The sequence below is a fragment of the Serinus canaria genome, chromosome 13, assembly GCF_022539315.1.
Source record: "Serinus canaria isolate serCan28SL12 chromosome 13, serCan2020, whole genome shotgun sequence".
NCBI classification, from domain to species: domain Eukaryota; kingdom Metazoa; phylum Chordata; class Aves; order Passeriformes; family Fringillidae; genus Serinus; species Serinus canaria.
This window is the reverse complement of record NC_066327.1, coordinates 10,431,037-10,450,530: the sequence shown is the minus strand read 5'-3', so window position 1 is coordinate 10,450,530 and position 19,494 is coordinate 10,431,037. Positions and strand designations below refer to the sequence as shown.

The window sequence follows — 19,494 nt, the reverse complement described above, 5'->3', positions numbered from 1 at the left end:
GCTGTGGGCGGGGCCACGCGGGGAAAGGCGGGCGAGGCGGGACCGGCAGTTGCTGGCGGGGCCGGGCGGGATCGGGATCGGGATCGGGATCGGGATCGGGATCGGGATCGGGATCGGGATCGGGATCGGGATCGGGATCGGGATCGGGATCGGGATCGCACTCCTAGCGCGGTGCGTGGTTCGGCCGCAGCGTAGCGGGCCCGCGGGTTCCGCACGGAAGGGTCCGGCTGCGGCCGGAGCGCTGTGCTTTACTCACGGTGCCGCCCCGATTCAGCCCGAGGTGTGTTACGGGCACTGACTCAGTTACTCCAGGACGAGAGGTTTGCTTAATGTTTCCAGCTCTGCTGGTTTTGCAACCGAGAGGGGCCAGAGTTTGTTGTTTTTAAACTTAGATTTGGATATTACATAACTCGGGGCTGGAGCGCTGAGCACGTGCCCGGGCCTTAATTCCTTTTGCCCAAGGATATGTCAGCCTTGTTGGCAAAGTTGTGGGTGAGGAGTCCAGAAGACGACTGCTCCCTGTAACCAGACATTGTTTTATGGTATACACCTCCTAATGTCTTGTTTGTCTATGCCAAAGGGGCAGATTTTGCCTTCTAGAGATACAGGTAAAGCCTACACATTTTTAAATAAAACTGAAAGTTAAGCCCTTCGCTTGTGGGCAAAAAGTAACAATTATTACCTTACTGTTATAACTTACTGCAGTAATAAGTGCACATGTTAATGCTCCACCCTCTGTCAAACATGGCTTGTGGCTCTAGTTTAATCTGTTGTTAAAACTCAGGAGTGCCCACAGCCACTTGTGAATTGAAGCAGTGGAGAAACTTTTTTTAGTGATCTGGTCTGGATCATGAACTGTCCTTCAGCTGAGCTGCTTTTAGAACAGTTTTTATCCTAAATACAGTAGATCAAAATTCATCTTTAGGGATGCCTGTCTCAGCATAGGCTACTGACAGAGTAGGGTATGCTATACACAAACTCAACCACAACTTTTTGCTGAACCTTGTGAAAAAGTGTTCCATGAAGTCAGGGCAGTAAAGATAGTAGAGCAGGGCCAGTACACTTGAAAGTTGTAATGTCCCCAGGACAGGTTGTAGATGTTAGCTGATAGAGATGTTCATCTTTATGAGAATATATTTTTATATTGTTTCCTTGTATTAAACTTTTAATAGACTGTTAGAAACCAAAAACTTTTTATAAGATACTATAATTGCACCATGTCAGAGGAGCTTACCCCACATCCAGCAAGGGGGCTTCTTGTGATTTTTCAAGCAGCTTTGGCTTAGATTTTAAACCCCTCAGGTCTGTACCGAGAAGATGTGGTTTGTGATTACAACCATCTGTCTGTCAGCTCAGTGCATTCCCTCAGCCTGTGCTGATAGCCTGCCTAGTGGGGAAATACCACACCTTTGTTTAAGTCACAGGGAGCCAAGGCCACGCTGAGGCTGCAGTGGTGAATGCCACTGCCCTGGTTCCCTGCCCACCTTCTTTTTAGACCTTTTGTGCCATGCCTTTTGTGGCAGGTGACTGCAGAAATGCATCTGTGCTGAAGTTACAAGTTTACAGACCAGAACCTGAGAGTAAAATGAAATTTACAGCACTCTGCATGGGGCTGTCAGGCTCAGCTGATGGACATAACCTGAGTGCTCTGAATTATATATGTATAACTTCATTTTCTTGCAAGATTCACTGCCCATAACATCTGCTTTGTATTTCATCAAGTCTTGCTGAGAACGTGAATGACTGTAATCTCATTAGGACTTCTACGTACATTTCCCATTCCTTTTTCTTCTCTATTTATTTCTCCAGTTCTCTTTTTTGCTTTGCTGAACCTGTCTCATCCTTCCCTACCACTGGCACTTTGTCAAGTGTTTTCCTATTTCTGACTAAACAGTGCTTTCTTTAAAGCCTTGCTCATTTCCAACTGCCCATTTCTCCTGGTTAGGTCCCTCTCCATCTCCACCCTGGCAATTCCAATTCCAGCAGGCCCCAGCTGGCAGGGCTCTCTGTGATTCCCAGTTGTCCCATGTTAATTAAACTGTTTGATTAAACCTTTGGTGTCCCACATCCAAGAGCAGGAAAACCATGTGGTTGTAGGCTGGCTAAGCAGCCTGGTTTGAGAACTGAGACTGGCCCAACTAACAGAGTAATTCTTTATGCATCTAGACCTCAAGGACTGAGAAATTTGAGAGTATGGTTGTTGTGATTATTTTTTGTCTCACCAGGCCCCATCATGCCACAGGTAATTTTAAAGAATTCCTCTGGGCCGTGACTTGGGTTTTGGTCTTGCTTTTCACTCCCCACTCAAAGACTGTGGTTAATCAAAGAAAAGCACACACATACCTTCTTGGGTGGTAATTCTCCCTATATGTCACATTTGCTGCTGAGAAATAAAAAAACCCATCACTGCCATTTTTTAATCCTGTAATTGCTATGTTTACTCATGGTGTTGACTGAAATTCCCCTGAATTTTACTTGCATGGGGGCCTTCTGATCCTGGGTCTAGTTCTGCTGTTCTATCAGACTTGCAGTTTATGCCAGGCCCTGCCCTTGCTGTCTGTTCATATGGGCTTTGTCCCATACCTATCTTCATTACCTCCTTCTTTTTCTCAGTCATCCTCTCCATTTCCTCATTACTTCCCTGTTGATTTTTCTAAATTCTCTTCTAAATAAAAAAAAAAAAGAGAGAGAAACAACATATCATCCACTGCCTTAAAACTTGGTGTAATTTCTGTTTCCCACATCCTATGCCTGTCTTGTCTAAGTCAGGTCACAGACTGCCTACTCTACACCAAACACCACATTATAGGAAACTTCTGTCTGAGTTAGTCTTTATGCACAGGATAAGTAAATACATTTTATTATTAACAATAATAACAACTATGCAAATAATCCCATATATTTTAATGATGGGACTGTATGTAATGGCTCAAAATAAGTATGGCAAAAAGAATTCCTTTTGCTACATGGAGTTAAGAGGAATAGATGTCTTTAAGTAGGAATTGACAATATATGTTTAAAAAAGCCTTATTTAACCAATTGTCTCTTTTAATTTCTTAGATAAAAGATTTTTATTGGTTTATTAATACATTCATTTCTTCATTGTGGTAGGATGACAGTGACTACTTATCTCTGAGCTTGGTGGCCTTAGGGATAATCCAAGCAAGCATTATGTTAAACATTGTGTAGAACAATGAAGCAGCAAACACACACAAGTGGTTTTGCTCTAAAGTTTGGGTGAAAGCCTGATATCTATATGCAGTATTTATACAGAATATTGTCAGCCCCAACCTCTACAGGTGCTCAACAGGAGCTCATCCTGAGCCACAAGGTGGGATAAAGCAGGAAGGTGTTTATCTGAAAGGGCAGTAGTGGCATCCAGTTGTAGGGCTGCAGGAAACAGGAGATGTCTTTACAGAGTGAAACAAAAGGTACATTGGGGTCTTGAGCTGTGAGCTTGGAGGGAAGGGAGCAAAGTCAAGGCCAGTGCTCACCAATGCTCCTGAAGAAAAAGGAAAGAAACACAAGAAAGAAGGGACTGACAAACCATGCTGAAACAGTGACTGGAGAACCGAAAAGTGAGAAAAACTACAGAAACTGAGACACGAGCTGGATATGCTAAATGTGACTGAAGGGCAAACAAGAGATTGGTTTAAGATGGATTGAGAAGCTTTCAGATAAGAGGAAGCAAAACCAAGTTTGATGGGGATTTAGGGTAGAACCCAACAAGAGACAAAGAGATGTGACTGGAAGAACCTGTCAGGTGACAAGAGGCACTTATACCAAAGGCACTTTTTTTCCTTCTTTTTTTTTTTTTTTTTAATGATAAAAGAGACAAGCATATCTCTGTGGGTGCTAGGAATCAGAGCAGACTGAATAACTAAAGCTGTGAAGAAATGAAGGAGTGAGTGTTGGGAAGATCAGGAAATGAAATGGGGTGAAGTTATCAGGGCAAGTGATGGAGTTACAGAAGACATGTTGCTAAGCTTTTTTTACTACCACTTAGAGACTTGTAGACAGAGGAAGCATGAAGAGAATATTTTATCACTTTTATCTTTACAGAAAATGGTGAGATAACAAGTAGAGGAAAACAGGCAGGAAAGCCTAACAAGGGTTAAGCAGCAGCAATGAAAAGCTCCCTGGGATTACAAGCATGAAGATGAGCTGCAGAAGGAGAATTGTTTAGTTGTAAGAAGGCAGAAATGGAAGAGAGCAGGCATGTGGGAGAGGAAGTTGCCTTGATCACAGGATTTCCGTCACCCTGCACTGCAAGAGCATGCATGGGTAGAGCAAGCAGTGAAGGTAAGCTGGTGCTGTGGGCAGGTATGACACTTCATCATGAAAAGAGATAAAGGAAAGAGAGCCCACGGTGGATGAAAATTGTATGTGTGGCAAGTGTATAGTTAGAACATTGCTGCTGGAGCAAACACATTTTTCTCTACTTAACATCAAAATGCAAACAAAGCTAAAAGATTTTATTTTATTTTATTTGCAAGTTTTATTTTTAATCAGTTTTGCTAGTTGGTATATTACTCCTTTAGCTTTTCTTCACTTATTTTCACCATTCTGCTTTTCTTTCTTTCCTTTTTAACAGTCTGCAGGACATTAGTTTTTGCACCTTCTGCCACTATCAGAGGGCAAAGGTCTGAAATTATATTTTTCCTTAAAATGTTACTTATCTGGTGTTGCAGGGATGTAAATGCACCTGCAGCCAGAATCTTTTGGTATATTGGTATACCAGCACAATCTTTAGTGGTATATTCCATGCCAGCTAAAAATAAGTGAGGCAACTAAGGCTTGTTAAACCGCTTAACAGATAAGATATAGCAGCCAGGCTGTGCCCTGAGAAGTGTTCAGAACCACAGTGGCTCATTGCATTATAGTTATAATTTTCCTTTTTTGTTTTGTTTCTTTTCCTAAAAGCACATCTCTGGCCTACAGAGGTTATGGAAGGTGCTTCAGACCAGCCTTTTAGTTATCAGAAATATTATTTCAAGCTCTGTAAAGACAACAAACATAATGATATTTACACATTGTTTTACGGTCTGGTTTATGGAATCCAAGGCTTTAGAGAAACCTTGGAGATTCTACTGCTGTTGAGCAGCTTTGTTAGGGAGCAGACAGCGTTATTCTCTCTTAACGTGTGGGGCCACTTTAAATTTGTGCTTCTGCATTATTAAACCGTCGTGGGAAGTGCAGCAGGAGGAAACCCGAGTAATTGGCTGCAGCTCCAGATGCAGCCGCTCCTCATTGGAGCGAGGAGGATTCTCCCCGTACTAAAATTAGACCATCCCCGCCCTGCAGAAATGCTTCTGGAAACAGCGAGGGGAGGAATTGTGACACAGCCCGGGGAGCTGGGGTGCGCAGGAGCTGTGCGGGCCCTGCTCCCAGACTGAGCCTCGGGCTGCTCTGCAAGGTGCTGGGCGGTTCGTGTCCTGGGTGCCTGGAAAAATGCCCACAATAAAGAAACTGCGAGAGATTCACCTTCACAGCGATATTAAATTCAACATTTCTTATGTAATAATAATTCTGAAGTGTTCATGCAGGCAGAGGAAGCCTTTGAACTGCTAAATTTAAGCAAGGGCTGTCAGACTTGTGCTCATTGACTTTGAAAAGAAATGACTTGCTGGATTGACTCTGAAGTAAGCTAAAAAACTGGTGGACTCTTTCTATCAGCATTTCTTAAAAAATATAACATGTTTATCTGTTATCTCTGTGAAGTTGCAGTGTTTACAATGTCTTCAAATGAAATATTGGATAGGGTTAAAGAAACAAATGCCATGTGTCCATGTTGGTGAAGGAAAGCCTGTATCTGAATTTGTCTTGTGCACTTGGAACCTTTATTTTTTAAGGTTATAAATAACAATGTCAGTCTTTGGTTTTAAATATATTTCAAGTTGGCTACAAGGAAATACCTGCATTTTTTTTTCCTTGTTTCTATATTATTCACGTTACTCATGAAAAAGATTAAGGCAAAATAGGTTTTTCTTACACTAAAACCAGCTTTTGCTGTAAATTAGTTATTTCCTAACCAGGGCACCTAGTGTCAGCACCTCTGGCTCCAGATCCTAGGGGATTTTTCCTGTCTCATCCTTTGCCTTTTTCAGTCTGATACCATTAAAATTTACCGCCTGCACACCTGTGTTTTCTGTGTCCCTTTGTCAGTGTCACCTCAAGGGTCTGAGAGCAATGTCCTGTTTTGGCTCAGCTCAGCGGTGAGCCCCAGGTGTTCCAGCACCTCGGATGGCAGAGTTCTGTGAGCACACGGTGAGGAGAGGGGGCGAGGCGCAGGGAGAGAGAGGAGCAGGGCGGCGGAGGCAGCGCCGCAGTTATCGGGGCCGTTCCCCACCCACGCCCCGATAGCGCGGGGCCAGCTGGCCCGGCTCCACCGGGAGCGCTGGTAAACAAGCACGGGAGGTGACACCGGGGCACCCCGCGCCTCGGTGCCCGGCCACTACGGGTCATGGTGGGTGGACAGTGGATACTGCACAGGCAATTCCTGCCAGCGGACTGCCCCAGAGAGCCGGGGAAATAGGGAGCAAATCACTGGCACCACGGCGCGGTAAAATCTGGATAAAATCCCCAGAGAATGCGGCTCCCCAGCTCTGCTTAATGCCCAGCTCACGATGGTTTAATGCCCAGAACAGTGAAGGTTTCCTGTTCGTATCACCTTTTTCTCTTAAGCGTGAAGTGGCACGGGGAGCCGCTGTAATTGGCTGGCAGTGCCGAGAGCCACCATTAGAGAGCTGTGGCTCGGGGCAGCGCTCCGGGAGCTCCCGCCTGCCGCCGCTGCTGAGCCGCGTCCGCAGGAACCCTCCCCACAAACGCCGAGAAACGACCTGGAACGGCTGCTGGCTTTTCCTTTGCTTTTTCCCCGCCAATAAATCGCGCTACGTCGCTTCACGACCGTTTGCTGTGAGCGCGTGGCTCCCTCAGCAATTCTGAGCGTGAGGTGAAACCGACATAAAGCTTTTATTGTCAGGGAGGAATGAGGGTTTTGAGATGAGCCCCGGAGATCACGGCACTCCGCCCTTTACTCCCGCACCACACGCGGAGCCCATCCCGGGGCAGCCACGATCTCCCGTTGTGTGCGCGGAGCCTGCGGCGATCCCGGTCCCAGAGGCGCGCTCCGCCTCCGCCGCCATCACCGCGCCGCTCCCGGCCGCCATCTTCGTCCCGCCCCGCCGAGGCCCGCGGGCGCCATCTTGTGCCCGGGGCCGGCCCCGCCATCGCCCGGCAACGGCGGCGGGTCCGGCGGAGTCCCGGAGGCCGGGATAGCAAAGCCGGGCCGGGCCCCAAGGCAGGTGGATTTGGGGGTCCAAACGGACTTTGCAGCAGGAAGCAGCCAGGCAGGGTCTGCGTGTCTGGGTCTGGTGCAGGGCGGGTGGAGAGAGGGAGCATGGGGACACGGCAGGCAGCGGGCGAGGGAAGGGCTGCGGGTGCCATTGTGTGCAGTTCTCTGAGGCTCTGTCAGGATCCCCCGCAGCATCCTGCTTTAGCAATTCTCTCTAAAAGGTTAAGAGAGCTGAGGGTGTTTAGCCTGGAGAATCAAAGGTTCCATGGAGACCTTCGACTCCCTCCCAGTGCCTAAAGGGGCTCCAAAAGAGATGGAGAGGGACTTGGGACAAGGACAGGGAGAGGCAGGAAAAGGGGGAATGGCTTCCCACTGGCAGAAGGCAGGGTTGGGTGGGATACTGGGAAGCAGTTCATGACTTTGAGGGTGATGAGGGCCTTGCACACGTCCAGTAAGGCTGTGGCCGCTGCATCTGTGGAAGTGTTCAAGGCCAGGTTGCATGAGGATTGCAGCAACCTGGGTTGGTGGAAGGTGTTCCTGCCCATAGCGGGGTGGAACTGGATGTCTTTAGGGTCCCTCCCAACCCAAACCATTCTGTGATGAAAAGGTTAAAAATGGACACAGGTCTGTCAGAAACCCCCTCACTGGTTCCACCACTCAACACAATTTCTGTGCTCTCAGCTTGCCAGTATGTCTGCTCAGTCAGAAAACAAGCATTTTGTCTGGAGCCCATAAATACAGGAATTAAATAACCACTGAGAAATTACCCCGAGGCTTATGGTGGACCAGCTCCAAGTCATTAGTCCCACCCACAGACCTCCTGTCTGAGGATGAAGATTTGGGGTTTGAAGGAGCCTATGGTGGATGGAAGGTGTGGGAGCACAGGGAGCCCACATCAGCATGTGTGATAATGCCTCTCTCTCCTCAAACATTGTCCAACTTTGTGAATAACAACATTAAATTTTGGCCTCATTTTCCATAAAATGCCACTGCACTGAAAATGGGAATATGAACTACAGAGTGCTAACAAGTGTAGAGAGCATCTCATGGATTTTGTGAGGTGGGTGTGACCCTTTCTGTTCCTGGAGTACATGGTGAGTGTCACTGTAGGTGACTGTGCAGTAGACAAATTCCAAATGTCATGTACTGGTGTCCTTGCAGTACGAAAGGGGCAAGTGAATTCTAATTTAGAAGCCAGGATGGAAGTCTTAATGCCTGAACCTCAGATTTATGTGGAAAGAACTCTGGCTATCATCAAACCAGATATCATTGGTAAAGAAGAAGAAATAGAGGATCTCATTCTCCGATCAGGATTCCACATCCTTCAGGTAACAGGCTGTGCTCCAGAGAAAATAGCTGTAGTTTATAAGTCAGGAAAATATTTAACTTCTAGCAATCAAGCCAGTAACCAAAAGCTTGTGTGTCCAAAAATCGCTTTATGTTCTTCATGTCATTAAACATTGCTGCCACATTCTGTAAGGAGATGCTTTTTGGTGCATGGGATGGAACAGAGAAGACCAACTATTTTGCTGACCACAGGAAAACACAGACTTTATCAATAAACTCAGATTTAGCAAACATATGGAACAGATGTGTGAGTTTTCCAGGGCAGCTCTTTGGAGAGGATATCATTCAGATCTCACAAGATTTTGTGCAGTGTGCAAGTGGATATTAGAGAATTAATTGAATTCGACAGCTGGCCAGTTGCAGCCTAACTAATTTTTGTTTCCATTGTTTTTACGGTAAATAGACTTTATGAATATTGAAATGAGCTTTTGAATATTTAAATATGCCGGGCCGGGCGGCCGCTGGGGGGCGCTGCTCCCTCGCACCTGTGGGCTGCAGGGGCCCCTCCTCCTCCTCCCCGCAAAGTCTTGGTTTGGTTTGGTTTGTTTTTTTCAGTTCCTATTTGTGTGTATTTATTTATTTATGGATCTCTTGGAGAGATCCAGAAGAGGTCATGAGGTTGCTCCCTGGGCTGGAGCCCCCCTGCTCCGGAGGCAGCCTGGGAGAGCTGTGCTTGTTCATCCTGTAGAAGAAAGGGACCAGGGAGACCTGAGAGCCCATTCCAGTGCCTGAAGGGGCTCCAGAGAACCAGAGAGGGACTTTGGACAAGGGAGAATGGCTTCCTACTGCCAGAGGGCAGGGTTAGATGGGATATTGGTAAGAAATTCTTCACTATGAGGGTGGTGAGGCCCTGGCACAGGTTGTCCAGAGCAGCTGTGGCTGCCCCACCCTTGGAAGTGTTCAAGGCCAGGATTGGGGTTTGAGCAACCTGGTCTAGTGGAAGGTGTCCCAGTCTGTGGCAGGGGTTTGGAACAAGAGGATTTTTATGACACCTTTCAATGCAAGCCATTCCATGTTTGTATTTATTCAATATGTATCAGATGATGAGACAAAATAGATTATTTATTTATTAAATTGCAATATGTTAGTAGAGTCTTCTGATGTCTGCAGTGACTTTTGACAGCAAAGTTATTAGGACTCTGCATATATGGAACTCTCGTGTTATACAACTTTGAGCACAAAGAATGCACTTTAAAATTTTTTTCTTGACTGGTTCCTGATAACTTCCCAAAGTTGTCCTGATCCTGGACACCTGCAGGTTAGGTAGCCATTGGGAGAGTCATAAAGCACTGAATGAAAAATAGAACAATTGTGTAATTAACAGTGTGGGCTAGAGAGAAACTTGTTTAAAAGTAGATCATTATGCTGTAGCAGCTGAGTAATAAAATCCTGCCCTTATAATGCTCTTCACTTTTTCTGTTCAGTGCTCTGTCATCTGGCAGATAGAAATTGCTGTAGTTTGCCTGAGCTAAAATCACATCTTACTCAAATGGGCTGTTTCCTTAATTAACTTGGAAAACTTCTGCTCTTTGTTACTCTCTATCTAGAAGAGGATGGTATCTGGGTGAATCAGTGGAATTTCAGAAGTTACTCTGTGTTCTGCACTTGAAGATAGGACTGCAAGAGAGGACTCTATGCTGCCCTTAATGCTCTAACCTGTTTCAATGTAGCAAGGAATTTTAATTCTTTTTTTTTTCTTCTACACTTTATAGAAACGGAAGCTCCAGTTAAGCCCAGAGCAATGTAGCAACTTCTATGCAGACCAATTTGGAAAAATGTTTTTTCCTAATTTAACAGCCTATATGAGTTCTGGTCCTATAGTTGCTATGGTTCTTGCTAGAAATTGTGCAGTCTCATACTGGAAGGAATTGCTTGGACCATCCAACAGCCTAAGAGCTAGGATAACTCACCCTCACAGGTAACTCACTGACTGGCCTTGGGTAAGTCAGTACTTTGTCATTCTTTTTCATTGAGACCAGATTTTTTTTTTTTTTTTAATTTGTTTGTTTATACAGTACAGAGACAGGCTCCTTATCTCTTCAGTTTTCTGCAACAGCTTTTCACTGTTGTTTTTTAGTATGCAAAGTTCACCTATTTTATGGGGAATGCTGAGTGTATGAACATTAAGTTTTAGGTATCTACTTCTTATGTTTAAAACAAAAGCAAGCCAATGTCTTGTTAATTAGTCCATAACTATTGCTCTTCTGTGCTCTCAGGCTGCAGAGACTTGGAGAGGATTTGCAGTTGCCCTCCAAGCAGTTATTTCTCTTGTTTTTAGCTTAAGAGCACTCTATGGGACTGATGAGCTGAGGAATGGGCTCCACGGCAGTCTCAGCATCTCCTCAGCAGAGAAGGAAATTCGGTTCATATTTCCAGAAGGTAAAATGGTACAGTTGGTTCACTGCCAGTCCTGGGGAGGATGGAGCTCTTCCCTGTCCTGACTCCAGATACAACTGATTTAGGAGAGGTTGGGTTTGTTTGCTTTACAGGATTGTGGGTCTCTTTATGTATATGCTGACATTTTCTTTACCAAAAATCTCTCTGAAGAGCCAGTGTATTTACAGAGATTGCTTCCACTTTTCAAACTCTGCTCTGGGAACTGGAGCAGTCAAAACTGGTAAATGAGAAGAACTGGGAAGCTACTACACTCCAGCAAATTTCTGGCACAGTCAGCCTTGGTTGACTTGAGAAGACTGACTCTTCTTGGATTCAGGCTGTGTAATTACTATTCAAAAGCAGCTGGATGCTCACATGACAGTGCAATTCCAAAGTTAAGTGCTAGAGAAAAGGGCCTTAGAACCTGGAAAGCCTGCAAGAGGATCTCTGGTTTGTAATGTAACAGGATTTGCTCTTTGACAGAAAGATGCGAGTGAAACTGCTAGAAAAAGGTGTCTATTGATACTTTTTGTCAGCTTTTTCAGCTAAATCAGTGAATTTATTAAAATATATTGCAGTTCCTTACAAACCTTACCCATTGTGTAAACCATGTCTCTTCTCACCCTGATAATCAGAGCAAGACTAAAGGTGAGATTTTTGGGGTCTTCAGAAACCAGAGTCACACTGGAAGAAGAAAGTGCTAAACGTGGGATATACTGTGTGTCTTCTGCCCCAAATGCATCCTCAAGGATTCAGGTTTTCCCCAGATGACCTGACTTCATCCCTTTTCATAATAGACTGTAATTAGTACAGTTACCTTAGGGACATAGTAAAGAAGTTTAGGGAGTTTCTTTGCAGTTTGTTGTGGGAGAAGCTGTAAAACTCATGATGTATTATTAACTTACTAAGGAAAAGAGCAGCTCACATATAAACAACCTTTGGAAGGATGTTGGGTTTAATCACTCCAGAGGCTGCTTTCTAACACCTGTGGTTCCTCCTTGCAGCAATCTTGGAGCCAGTTCCCACTGGACAGAGGGCTCGGGATTACCTGAACCTGTATGTGAAGCCCACGCTGTTGGCAGGGCTCACTGCCCTGTGCAAAGAGAAGCCAGCAGACCCCATGGTACGTGCAGTCCATCACTGCTGGCAGCTCTGGGATGCACTCACTTGCTGTTAGTAACTCCCTGTTTATAGCAGAACTACTCTGTTGGTGAAGAGCTGTGCTGCTTTTGCTGTCAGCTGATGAGCTGCTCTAACATTTGGTTTCAAGAAGTTGATTTGTTTGTTAGAGATAACACAAGGTGTGTTTTAAATTCCTAAACAAAATCAGTTTTCTTTTATCTGGAAAAACGTGGTTAATGTATCTTTGTGTTCTTAAAGCTCCAGTCATTCACACCAATAGTTATTTAATCATGCAGATAATTCATCTGTGCTGGAAGTTGTGGATTTTACATCATTATCACGTTTATAATCAACATTGGATTTTTCTAAAGGATACTTTTTAGGAAAAAAAAGCCTTAAAAAATAACTTGGGGTGTTCCTATGAACTGTGTGTTGTACATGAGGCCATGTTTAATGTACTTTGATTGTTCCAGCTTTGTAACCTGTTTACTTTATCTGTATGTCTGGCACTTTTACCATAGAAATCTAGAAAACAGAGATGAAGTCCATTCCTTTGCCCAAAGGCCAAACCAATTCCTAACAAATGTCTGTCTGGCCTGTGGTTTAGCTCTCCAAATGATGGAGAATCTACAGTCTCCCCAGGCAATCTGTTTCAGTGCTTAATTATGCTTGTTAAAAGCTTTCACTAAAAGATAGCCTAAATCTCCTGGCTCCAATTTTAAGCCCATTACCTTTTTTCCTTTTTACTATCCCCAAAAGACATTGGAGACAATGTAATATCTTTTTTTTTAAAGCAACCTATTGCATTTTGAAGAGTATTCCCATTTTCTTTCCCTTCAGTTTTCTTTTTCCTATATTAAATACTGATTTTTTTTTTGTTGTTTGTGTTTGGTTTTTTTTTTTTTTTTTTTTTGTTTTGTTTTGGTTTGTTTGGTTTTTTTGGGGTTTTTTTGTTGCGTGTCCCATCTTTCTAACTCATTGTTTTGGCTTCCAGTTAATCTGCATTCTTAGCACAATTTTCTAGTCAATTATGAGGTATCTAACAGTAACTTCATTGAGACAGTGCTTTCCTTCCTTGCTTGTAAGAAATATATATGAAGTAGTGTCAGCAGCTTTGCTAAAAACATTCTATTTGTGCCTTCTTTGTTGTCCAGAATGTCTGTGACCTTGTAACAGAAGGAAAATAGCGTTGATTTGATACTGCTTCAGAAATAGATATTGCCTATTGCTTTTCAGTTTGTTTTCTGCTAGGTGGCTTACAGGGAAACTGTTGAAATGCTTTTTTTCCAATATCCTTTTCTTCTTTCCTCTCCTTTTGCAGATGGCATCAGAAAGTGTCTGTGCACTGAGAAATACTTGCTGTCAGCACAGAGGTTTTCTCAACCAGTTCCTTAAGCCTTCCTATCCTTCCTTTTATACAGGATAAATTTATTTGGTTCAAATGATTTGAGGATTTCTTTTTTTCCAGAGTAGTTTTCCTAAGGGGTTTTGTGTTTTGGGCTTTTTTGCTTTCCATTTCTGTCTTGGGTTTTTACTATCGTGCTGTTGTTGCTTTACCTGTCCTAGTGCTCTGCTTGGCTCTCCCTTTGCAAACCTTTTATACGTGGTAGTAAAAGCAGAGTGTTGCTTCCCTGTCTGCTGTTCTGTCAGCTCTTCACAGTGTGGTATGAAGTTTGTTGTTCTCAGCATTCCAGAAACCAGTCGTCAACAGCCTTGTGAAGTAAATAAGGATGTGTTAAAAACTTTGCTTCACAAGTGGAGAAATCGAGGCAAAAGGTTAATTTGCCTAAGGCCAGGCCCAGACTGGCAGATGGAATTAGGACTCAAGGCATTCCTGCCTCCCACATTCTCATTTAAGTACAACGTGCTGGAAAGCTTAAAAGACGAATTTCAAAAAGTAACTGTGTTTGGGTTTTACGTTTTAGGTACTGTAAGGTGATTCAGTGCAGAAGGCTGGCACTCTTAATGAATGATTACTGGATGAAGTTTCTCTGAGTATTGTCAGCAGTAATATTTCATTAAGCAGTTTCATGTATATTGTGCAGCAGCATTCCAAAACAGAGCTGGCTGAATTATTTGAACTATGGCTCAAATGGTCTTATACTTTCACAAAGATAAACACTGCCAGGACAAGTTGTCTTCTAAAGGTCATGGTGCATTGTTCAAAAGCAGAATAAGCTGTGAAGATTTAACAGAACATTTTTAAAAAACAGGTCATCTGCATGTCCGTTGCTTTCTAAAAGGGCTGAATTTTGCAGCACAGTAGGAGAGTATCTGTAGCAGAGCTTTCAAATAATGCTTTTATATATAATAATGCTTTTATAATATTCCTCTATGAACTTAATGGAAAGCAACAGAAAGCTGAAAACATTTGGTTTTTTTTTTTTTTTTTTTTTTGTTCACAGATTTGGCTTGCTGACTGGTTGATTGAACACAATCCTAATAAACCTAAGCTACAATATCGTATCTCTCAGTAAGAGCATCAGCAGTGAGAGCTTGGTGGAAACCATCTCACACATTCCAAGTTACAGATGTGTATTGTCATTTTTGGTCCTTTGACTGTATAACCAACACTATCTAAAGTAAATGCATTTGTCATAACTTCTTATGTCCTCATGGGATAAATAACCCTGCACTTAACCAGGATGTAGTGGTTCTAATACCTTCCCTGCTGACAAAGTGACTGTAGAATTATACAATAAATTTATGGCATTGGGTGATTAGGAAAAGACAATGTTCTCAGTGGGTGTGACTTACTGCTATTGTCCACGTTTTCTTAGTTTGGCTATGTGGATTACAGCAGTGTGGATTTACAGCAGTGTGGATTTACAGCAGTGTGGATTCCCAAATGAAATCCACCTGGCCTGTGCTTTGCGAAGCCAAGGGTTGTGTTTCAGTGATTTTTTTAGCATAAATTCAGTTATAAAGGGAGGTACTTGGATATAATATAGAAAACAATTACTGGAGGCATGTTAGCAACTTCGGAATATTAACTGCTCATTACATCACCCAGCTAAGGTTGTCCTTGAAGATGATTCACTTGAGTCTGATGTATTTTGTCAGGATGTAATCTGAAGGATTTATTTGAAGGTACATTCAATGCACCTTTCCCATCTTAATGGCAAAAGGCTCAGGGACTATATATAACAAGAAGATGTATTTTAGTCAAGGACTAAGGTTGTCTTCCAACATATGTTTGCAATAAAGGTGCTTAATTGGAACAGCTCACCTTAAGAGTGTTTTCTGTGTTCTCCTGCTCCCAAATGTACACAAATTTCTGTTTTCCTCAAACTTCCATGTGTTCCGTTGAAGAATTTCACAAGAGTGCTCTTCCACAGGCAATGGGTTAATCCCATGCTATTGCCTTTTATGAAGTAACTAAACTGTTTTTTGGGGATGTGGGGCTTTTTAATTTTCTTCAAAAAGCTGTACTTATGCAGTTAACTTCAAGCTTTGTATCTTATGGTTTGACTGGCTACAATGAAGAAAGTGTAATTTTCATAACTCTGAAATAAGAGTATGCTTGACTAATACTAAACAAACAAGCACTTTCATAATTTGTTTCATGAAAAAACTTGCTTCCCCAATTTGAGTAATTATGAGAAACATAAGTCATTTTTCTGTAACATCAAACTTTGTTGAAGTGAATTGTTTATCCTCTCGGTGGAACAAGCCATTGCTGCCAGCCCAGATAATAAACGTTTAGAAACTGGTCCCTACAGTACCAAAACCTAAAAATCTTGGGACTGCCAAGATAAGGAAAAAAAAGAAAGCTCAAACCCTCAAATAATGAAGAATAAAGGTATGAGGTGGTTAGAAATACACTAAACAGATCCATTTTCAACCAGTTGATTTTGCCTGTAATTATTGTCACCATATGTGTCTGATTGCTCCAGTTACAGGACGGTTGTGCTTTGTGGTTTCCTGTCAGCCAAATAAAAAAGTACATTTTCTAAAGATGCCAGAAACTAAAATCTGGTGAATTCACAAGGCATTCCCCTGTATTTTTTTAGTTACTATGACATTTGCCTGCTCATTTTGATGTGCTACTGTTTGACAATAAATACATCCTTAATGTTCCTGCTGGAGTTTTCAGTTGTGCTTTTGTGCCAGAGCTGTGTTATGTTGGATGAGAGTAGGTGGGTCCTTACCTGGGGGTGGGAGAAAGGACAAGGGCAGCTGGTGTTGCAAATGTCACCTTTGTCACCCACACATTACAGACTCTGTCATTCAGGTGTTCATCTATCATGGAATTATTCTCTAATGTTGGGGCTAACACCTTCAATTGCTGGCTGGTGTTTGCTTCCATTTGCCTAAGAAAAAGGTAGAAAGAGAGAAGTTGCCTTTATACCATGGGTGCCATCCTGACTCACTGTGTCCCTGCACACAGGACAAGTATTGATCAGCAGAATTCACAGCTGAGGTCCTGAGGAACCTGCATTAATCAGTGGGATGTGGGCAGAGGGTCACTCCTGGGAACGTGAAGTGGCTGAGCAGCCTGATCCCGCGGGGGGAGCTGTGACACCACAAGAGAGGCTCTTGGGGTGTGTGCTGCTACATTTCTTATGGACTTAGGGTTTTTATTTAGCCCAGAGTGGTACAGGGTTATAAATCCGTAGCACAGAAAATGGAGTTTTGGGAAAAAAAACCCGGATTAACTGAAAGATGTTTCTATTTGATGTCAGCAAGGTGAGATATTCTCTGTGGGAACGAGTGACCTGTCCTCTCCCTCTGTCAAGCCAAAATAATTACCTTGCCTTTTGAGCTCTATTGGGCATTTTTAGCTTTGAGGGAGTTCATTTTAGTTTTACTGCCTTTGTGCTGGAATAGAGCTATGTTCATAAAATGAGCAGTTCAGTCTGTTTCCCACAATTCTGTTTTTTCAACAGCGCTACTCCTGGATCTTTTGCTTATCATATGCTTGCTATCACCTGCCCTGGAAGTTGTTCTTGGAACTATACAGATTGAGCTAGTCTTGAAGTATGTGATTGTTCAGCCTTCCTGTCTCACAAAAGATTTATTATCTTCAGGAAGAGTTAAACTGCCAGGAACCTTGGACATGCTTTAAAGATGGCAGAAGCCTCAGTCAAAGGCAGTTTCCCATTGCCTGCATCTGTCAGAGCATTCCAGCCTGCCAAGCTTCAGAAATGAGTCCCTGGCCAGAGCTTGGGACTGTAATTCAGGAGATTTAAGATCGTTTCACGGAGACTTGCAAGGCCCTGCTTTTCTCATGTGGGAAAAGAAGAGAAGATTTGTGTTTATTCCTTCATTTAAGCTATTAATCCTTACCATCCTTTAAACAACAGTTAATGAGGGTCAGTGTTCAGTCAGAGTATTCAGATCAAGATGATTTGTGTTCTGCATAGTAAATGTTAGCTATTTTTGGTGGTACCCAACAACAGCTCATCCTCTGAAAATGTGAGAGTGGTTCTTCAGTTTCCTTTAAAAAAACAAAATCAGAAGAGAAATAATGTTTTTCTGTTGGAAAGACTTTTTGCACATCATATAAACATCATCATAAAGAGATAGCTTGCCATTGTTTTTGCAATGCTATTTTCTTTTAATAGATTTATCATTGGACTAGAAATAGGACTTCAGCCCTCTCTACTCATTGCCTGCTGCTTTGCTTTACTCAAGCAGACTCGGCACAAGGCAGCATGGCAGTGTCACCAGCACCATCACAGCAAAGAGGTGCTTCCTGGTTCTGCTGTTGGTGAAGCAGGAAAACCTGCTGCTTTAGGATGGTCCATCAAGAGCAGCTGCCTGCACCCAGAAACCTCCCCTGGTGTGGAGGAGCTCCTCACGGTGTGGAGTGTGTCAGCAGCAGTGACTGATGTGTGCAGTCTCCTTGGGGGGATGCCTGTCAAATCATTGTCATGCTGCCTCCTGCCAAGTGATCATGGGGACACTGCCAAAGCTCAGGGGAGAGCTTTTTGTTGGTCTTCTGAGCCAGAAATGAGGTATTGTTGTGAGATGGAGCAGTTGGAGAAGAAGGCAGTTTGCAGACAAGTGGGTGAATGATACTCTAATAATGGTAACACTGGAGGATTGGGAATTCAGTTCAGTGCTTGTGAGTTTTAGGGCTGAGGGAGGGAATGCTTTCTCACAAAGATCTTCCTGCAGTGCCTTGCTGGGTGTGCTTATACTTGTCTAGTGTGGCATCATAGTTTTGTCCCTTGAGAGCCCCTTAGAACCCCATCTTGCTTAGCTGTGGTGCTATTCTGGAGCATGATTATTAAACAAAACCAAAACACAGCTCTGGTACCATGTCTGCAACTTTGTTACCATCATATTTAATTTATTGAAAAGTCTTTTCACCTGGGATCTGAGTCAACCTGGATGGATCCTGTTTGGCCAGAGAGAAAAGGCAGTTGGGTGTAGTCTGTCAGCTGCAGATGGCCTGAGCGAGCAATCATGTGTGAACTCAGCCTAAGTTCCAGGGAATTTTTATGTGCAAGAACCTAATTTGGCTCTAAATTCTCCTGGCTTTAGTAAACTACTCTAAAAACCACCCATGCTTCTTTACCATCTCTTCATAATCAATGCTTAAGCTCTCATTTCCTTGCTAGGGGACAGTTATGTTTTTGTCATCCTTCCAGAATCTGCACAGATTGTCAGGTTAGGAAATTCTGCTTTGTCAAAAGCAACATCTTACTGCTATGCTGGCTGGTGGTTCTTATCTCTCTTAGGTGTTGTAAAGTGTTTTCTTACTGGGTGGCATTCCTGGTGGCGTGTGAATGAAGGCAGTGTTTTGTCCATGTTTAGTTTTGTGCCAGGCCTGGTCTCTGTGTGAGAAAATTCCCAGCAGTGTTTAACGGACGCGTGCGGACAAATCTCCTGCACGCCCCATAAAGCACTTTACCATGGGCCACTATAAAGCACTCATTACAGAGCAGTGTTTAAACTTCTGAGATTAACACAGTCTCTCAATTGCACTTACTTATTTTTATAATGTGTAATTTAGCAACTGAACTGTGAAAAGTTATGGCATAGCAAGGTCTTCTTAAAAACAGTGGTTTCAACTGTGCTTTTAGATGCCTTCGTTGTAAATCCGGAGCAATTCCATTCTGTTAGTTAAAAGAGAGAGGGAAAGTGGGATCGTTTCTGGGAGCTGCTCAGATGGTGTATGTGCATCTGAAATGTATTCTCAGGTGTTGGCATGGCACATTTTCCACATTTATGGAAAGCAAAGAGCTTGTGCCTGATTTCTCAGGAGGCAGACTTGGACGACGCTGTTCTCTGCATGCAGAACACTTTGGCAGTTGCCATTTTGCTCAGGGAGTTGTGCAATGCTATTTTTGCCTGGATGAAGAAAGTTTGATCAAGCCTCTGTTTGAAAACCAGATGCTTTTTCT

At 43.3% G+C, this 19,494-nt stretch overlaps 1 protein-coding gene across 4 annotated transcripts; it reads left to right on the top strand.

Annotated features, from left to right (window-relative positions):
- Positions 1-8: 8 nt before the first annotated feature.
- Positions 9-16,219, top strand: NME5 (NME/NM23 family member 5). Of its 4 annotated transcripts, XM_050979688.1 has the most exons (8): positions 9-280; positions 4,063-4,302; positions 6,166-7,304; positions 8,314-8,622; positions 10,354-10,559; positions 10,920-11,020; positions 12,022-12,140; positions 14,545-16,219. In XM_050979688.1, the coding sequence occupies exons 4-8, from the start codon at positions 8,386-8,388 to the stop codon at positions 14,614-14,616; spliced, it is 735 nt and encodes a 244-aa protein (XP_050835645.1). In that variant the 5' UTR covers positions 9-280; positions 4,063-4,302; positions 6,166-7,304; positions 8,314-8,385; the 3' UTR covers positions 14,617-16,219. The 4 variants fall into 4 exon arrangements, with proteins under 4 accessions (XP_050835645.1, XP_050835646.1, XP_050835647.1 ...); XM_050979689.1 differs by having other exon boundaries at positions 9-4,302; positions 6,166-7,300; positions 8,456-8,622; XM_050979690.1 differs by having other exon boundaries at positions 9-4,302; positions 8,456-8,622.
- The last annotated feature ends 3,275 nt before the right edge of the window (positions 16,220-19,494 follow it).

Excerpts from the sequence above, each read along its gene's own strand:
- NME5 (XM_050979688.1), top strand. The coding sequence starts at position 8,386 with ATGGTGAGTGTCACTGTAGGTGACTGTGCAGTAGACAAATTCCAAATG. Across the intron at positions 11,021-12,021 it reads TCGGTTCATATTTCCAGAAG|CAATCTTGGAGCCAGTTCCC; the intron begins GTAAAATGGTAC and ends TCCTCCTTGCAG. Across the intron at positions 12,141-14,544 it reads AGAAGCCAGCAGACCCCATG|ATTTGGCTTGCTGACTGGTT; the intron begins GTACGTGCAGTC and ends TTTTGTTCACAG.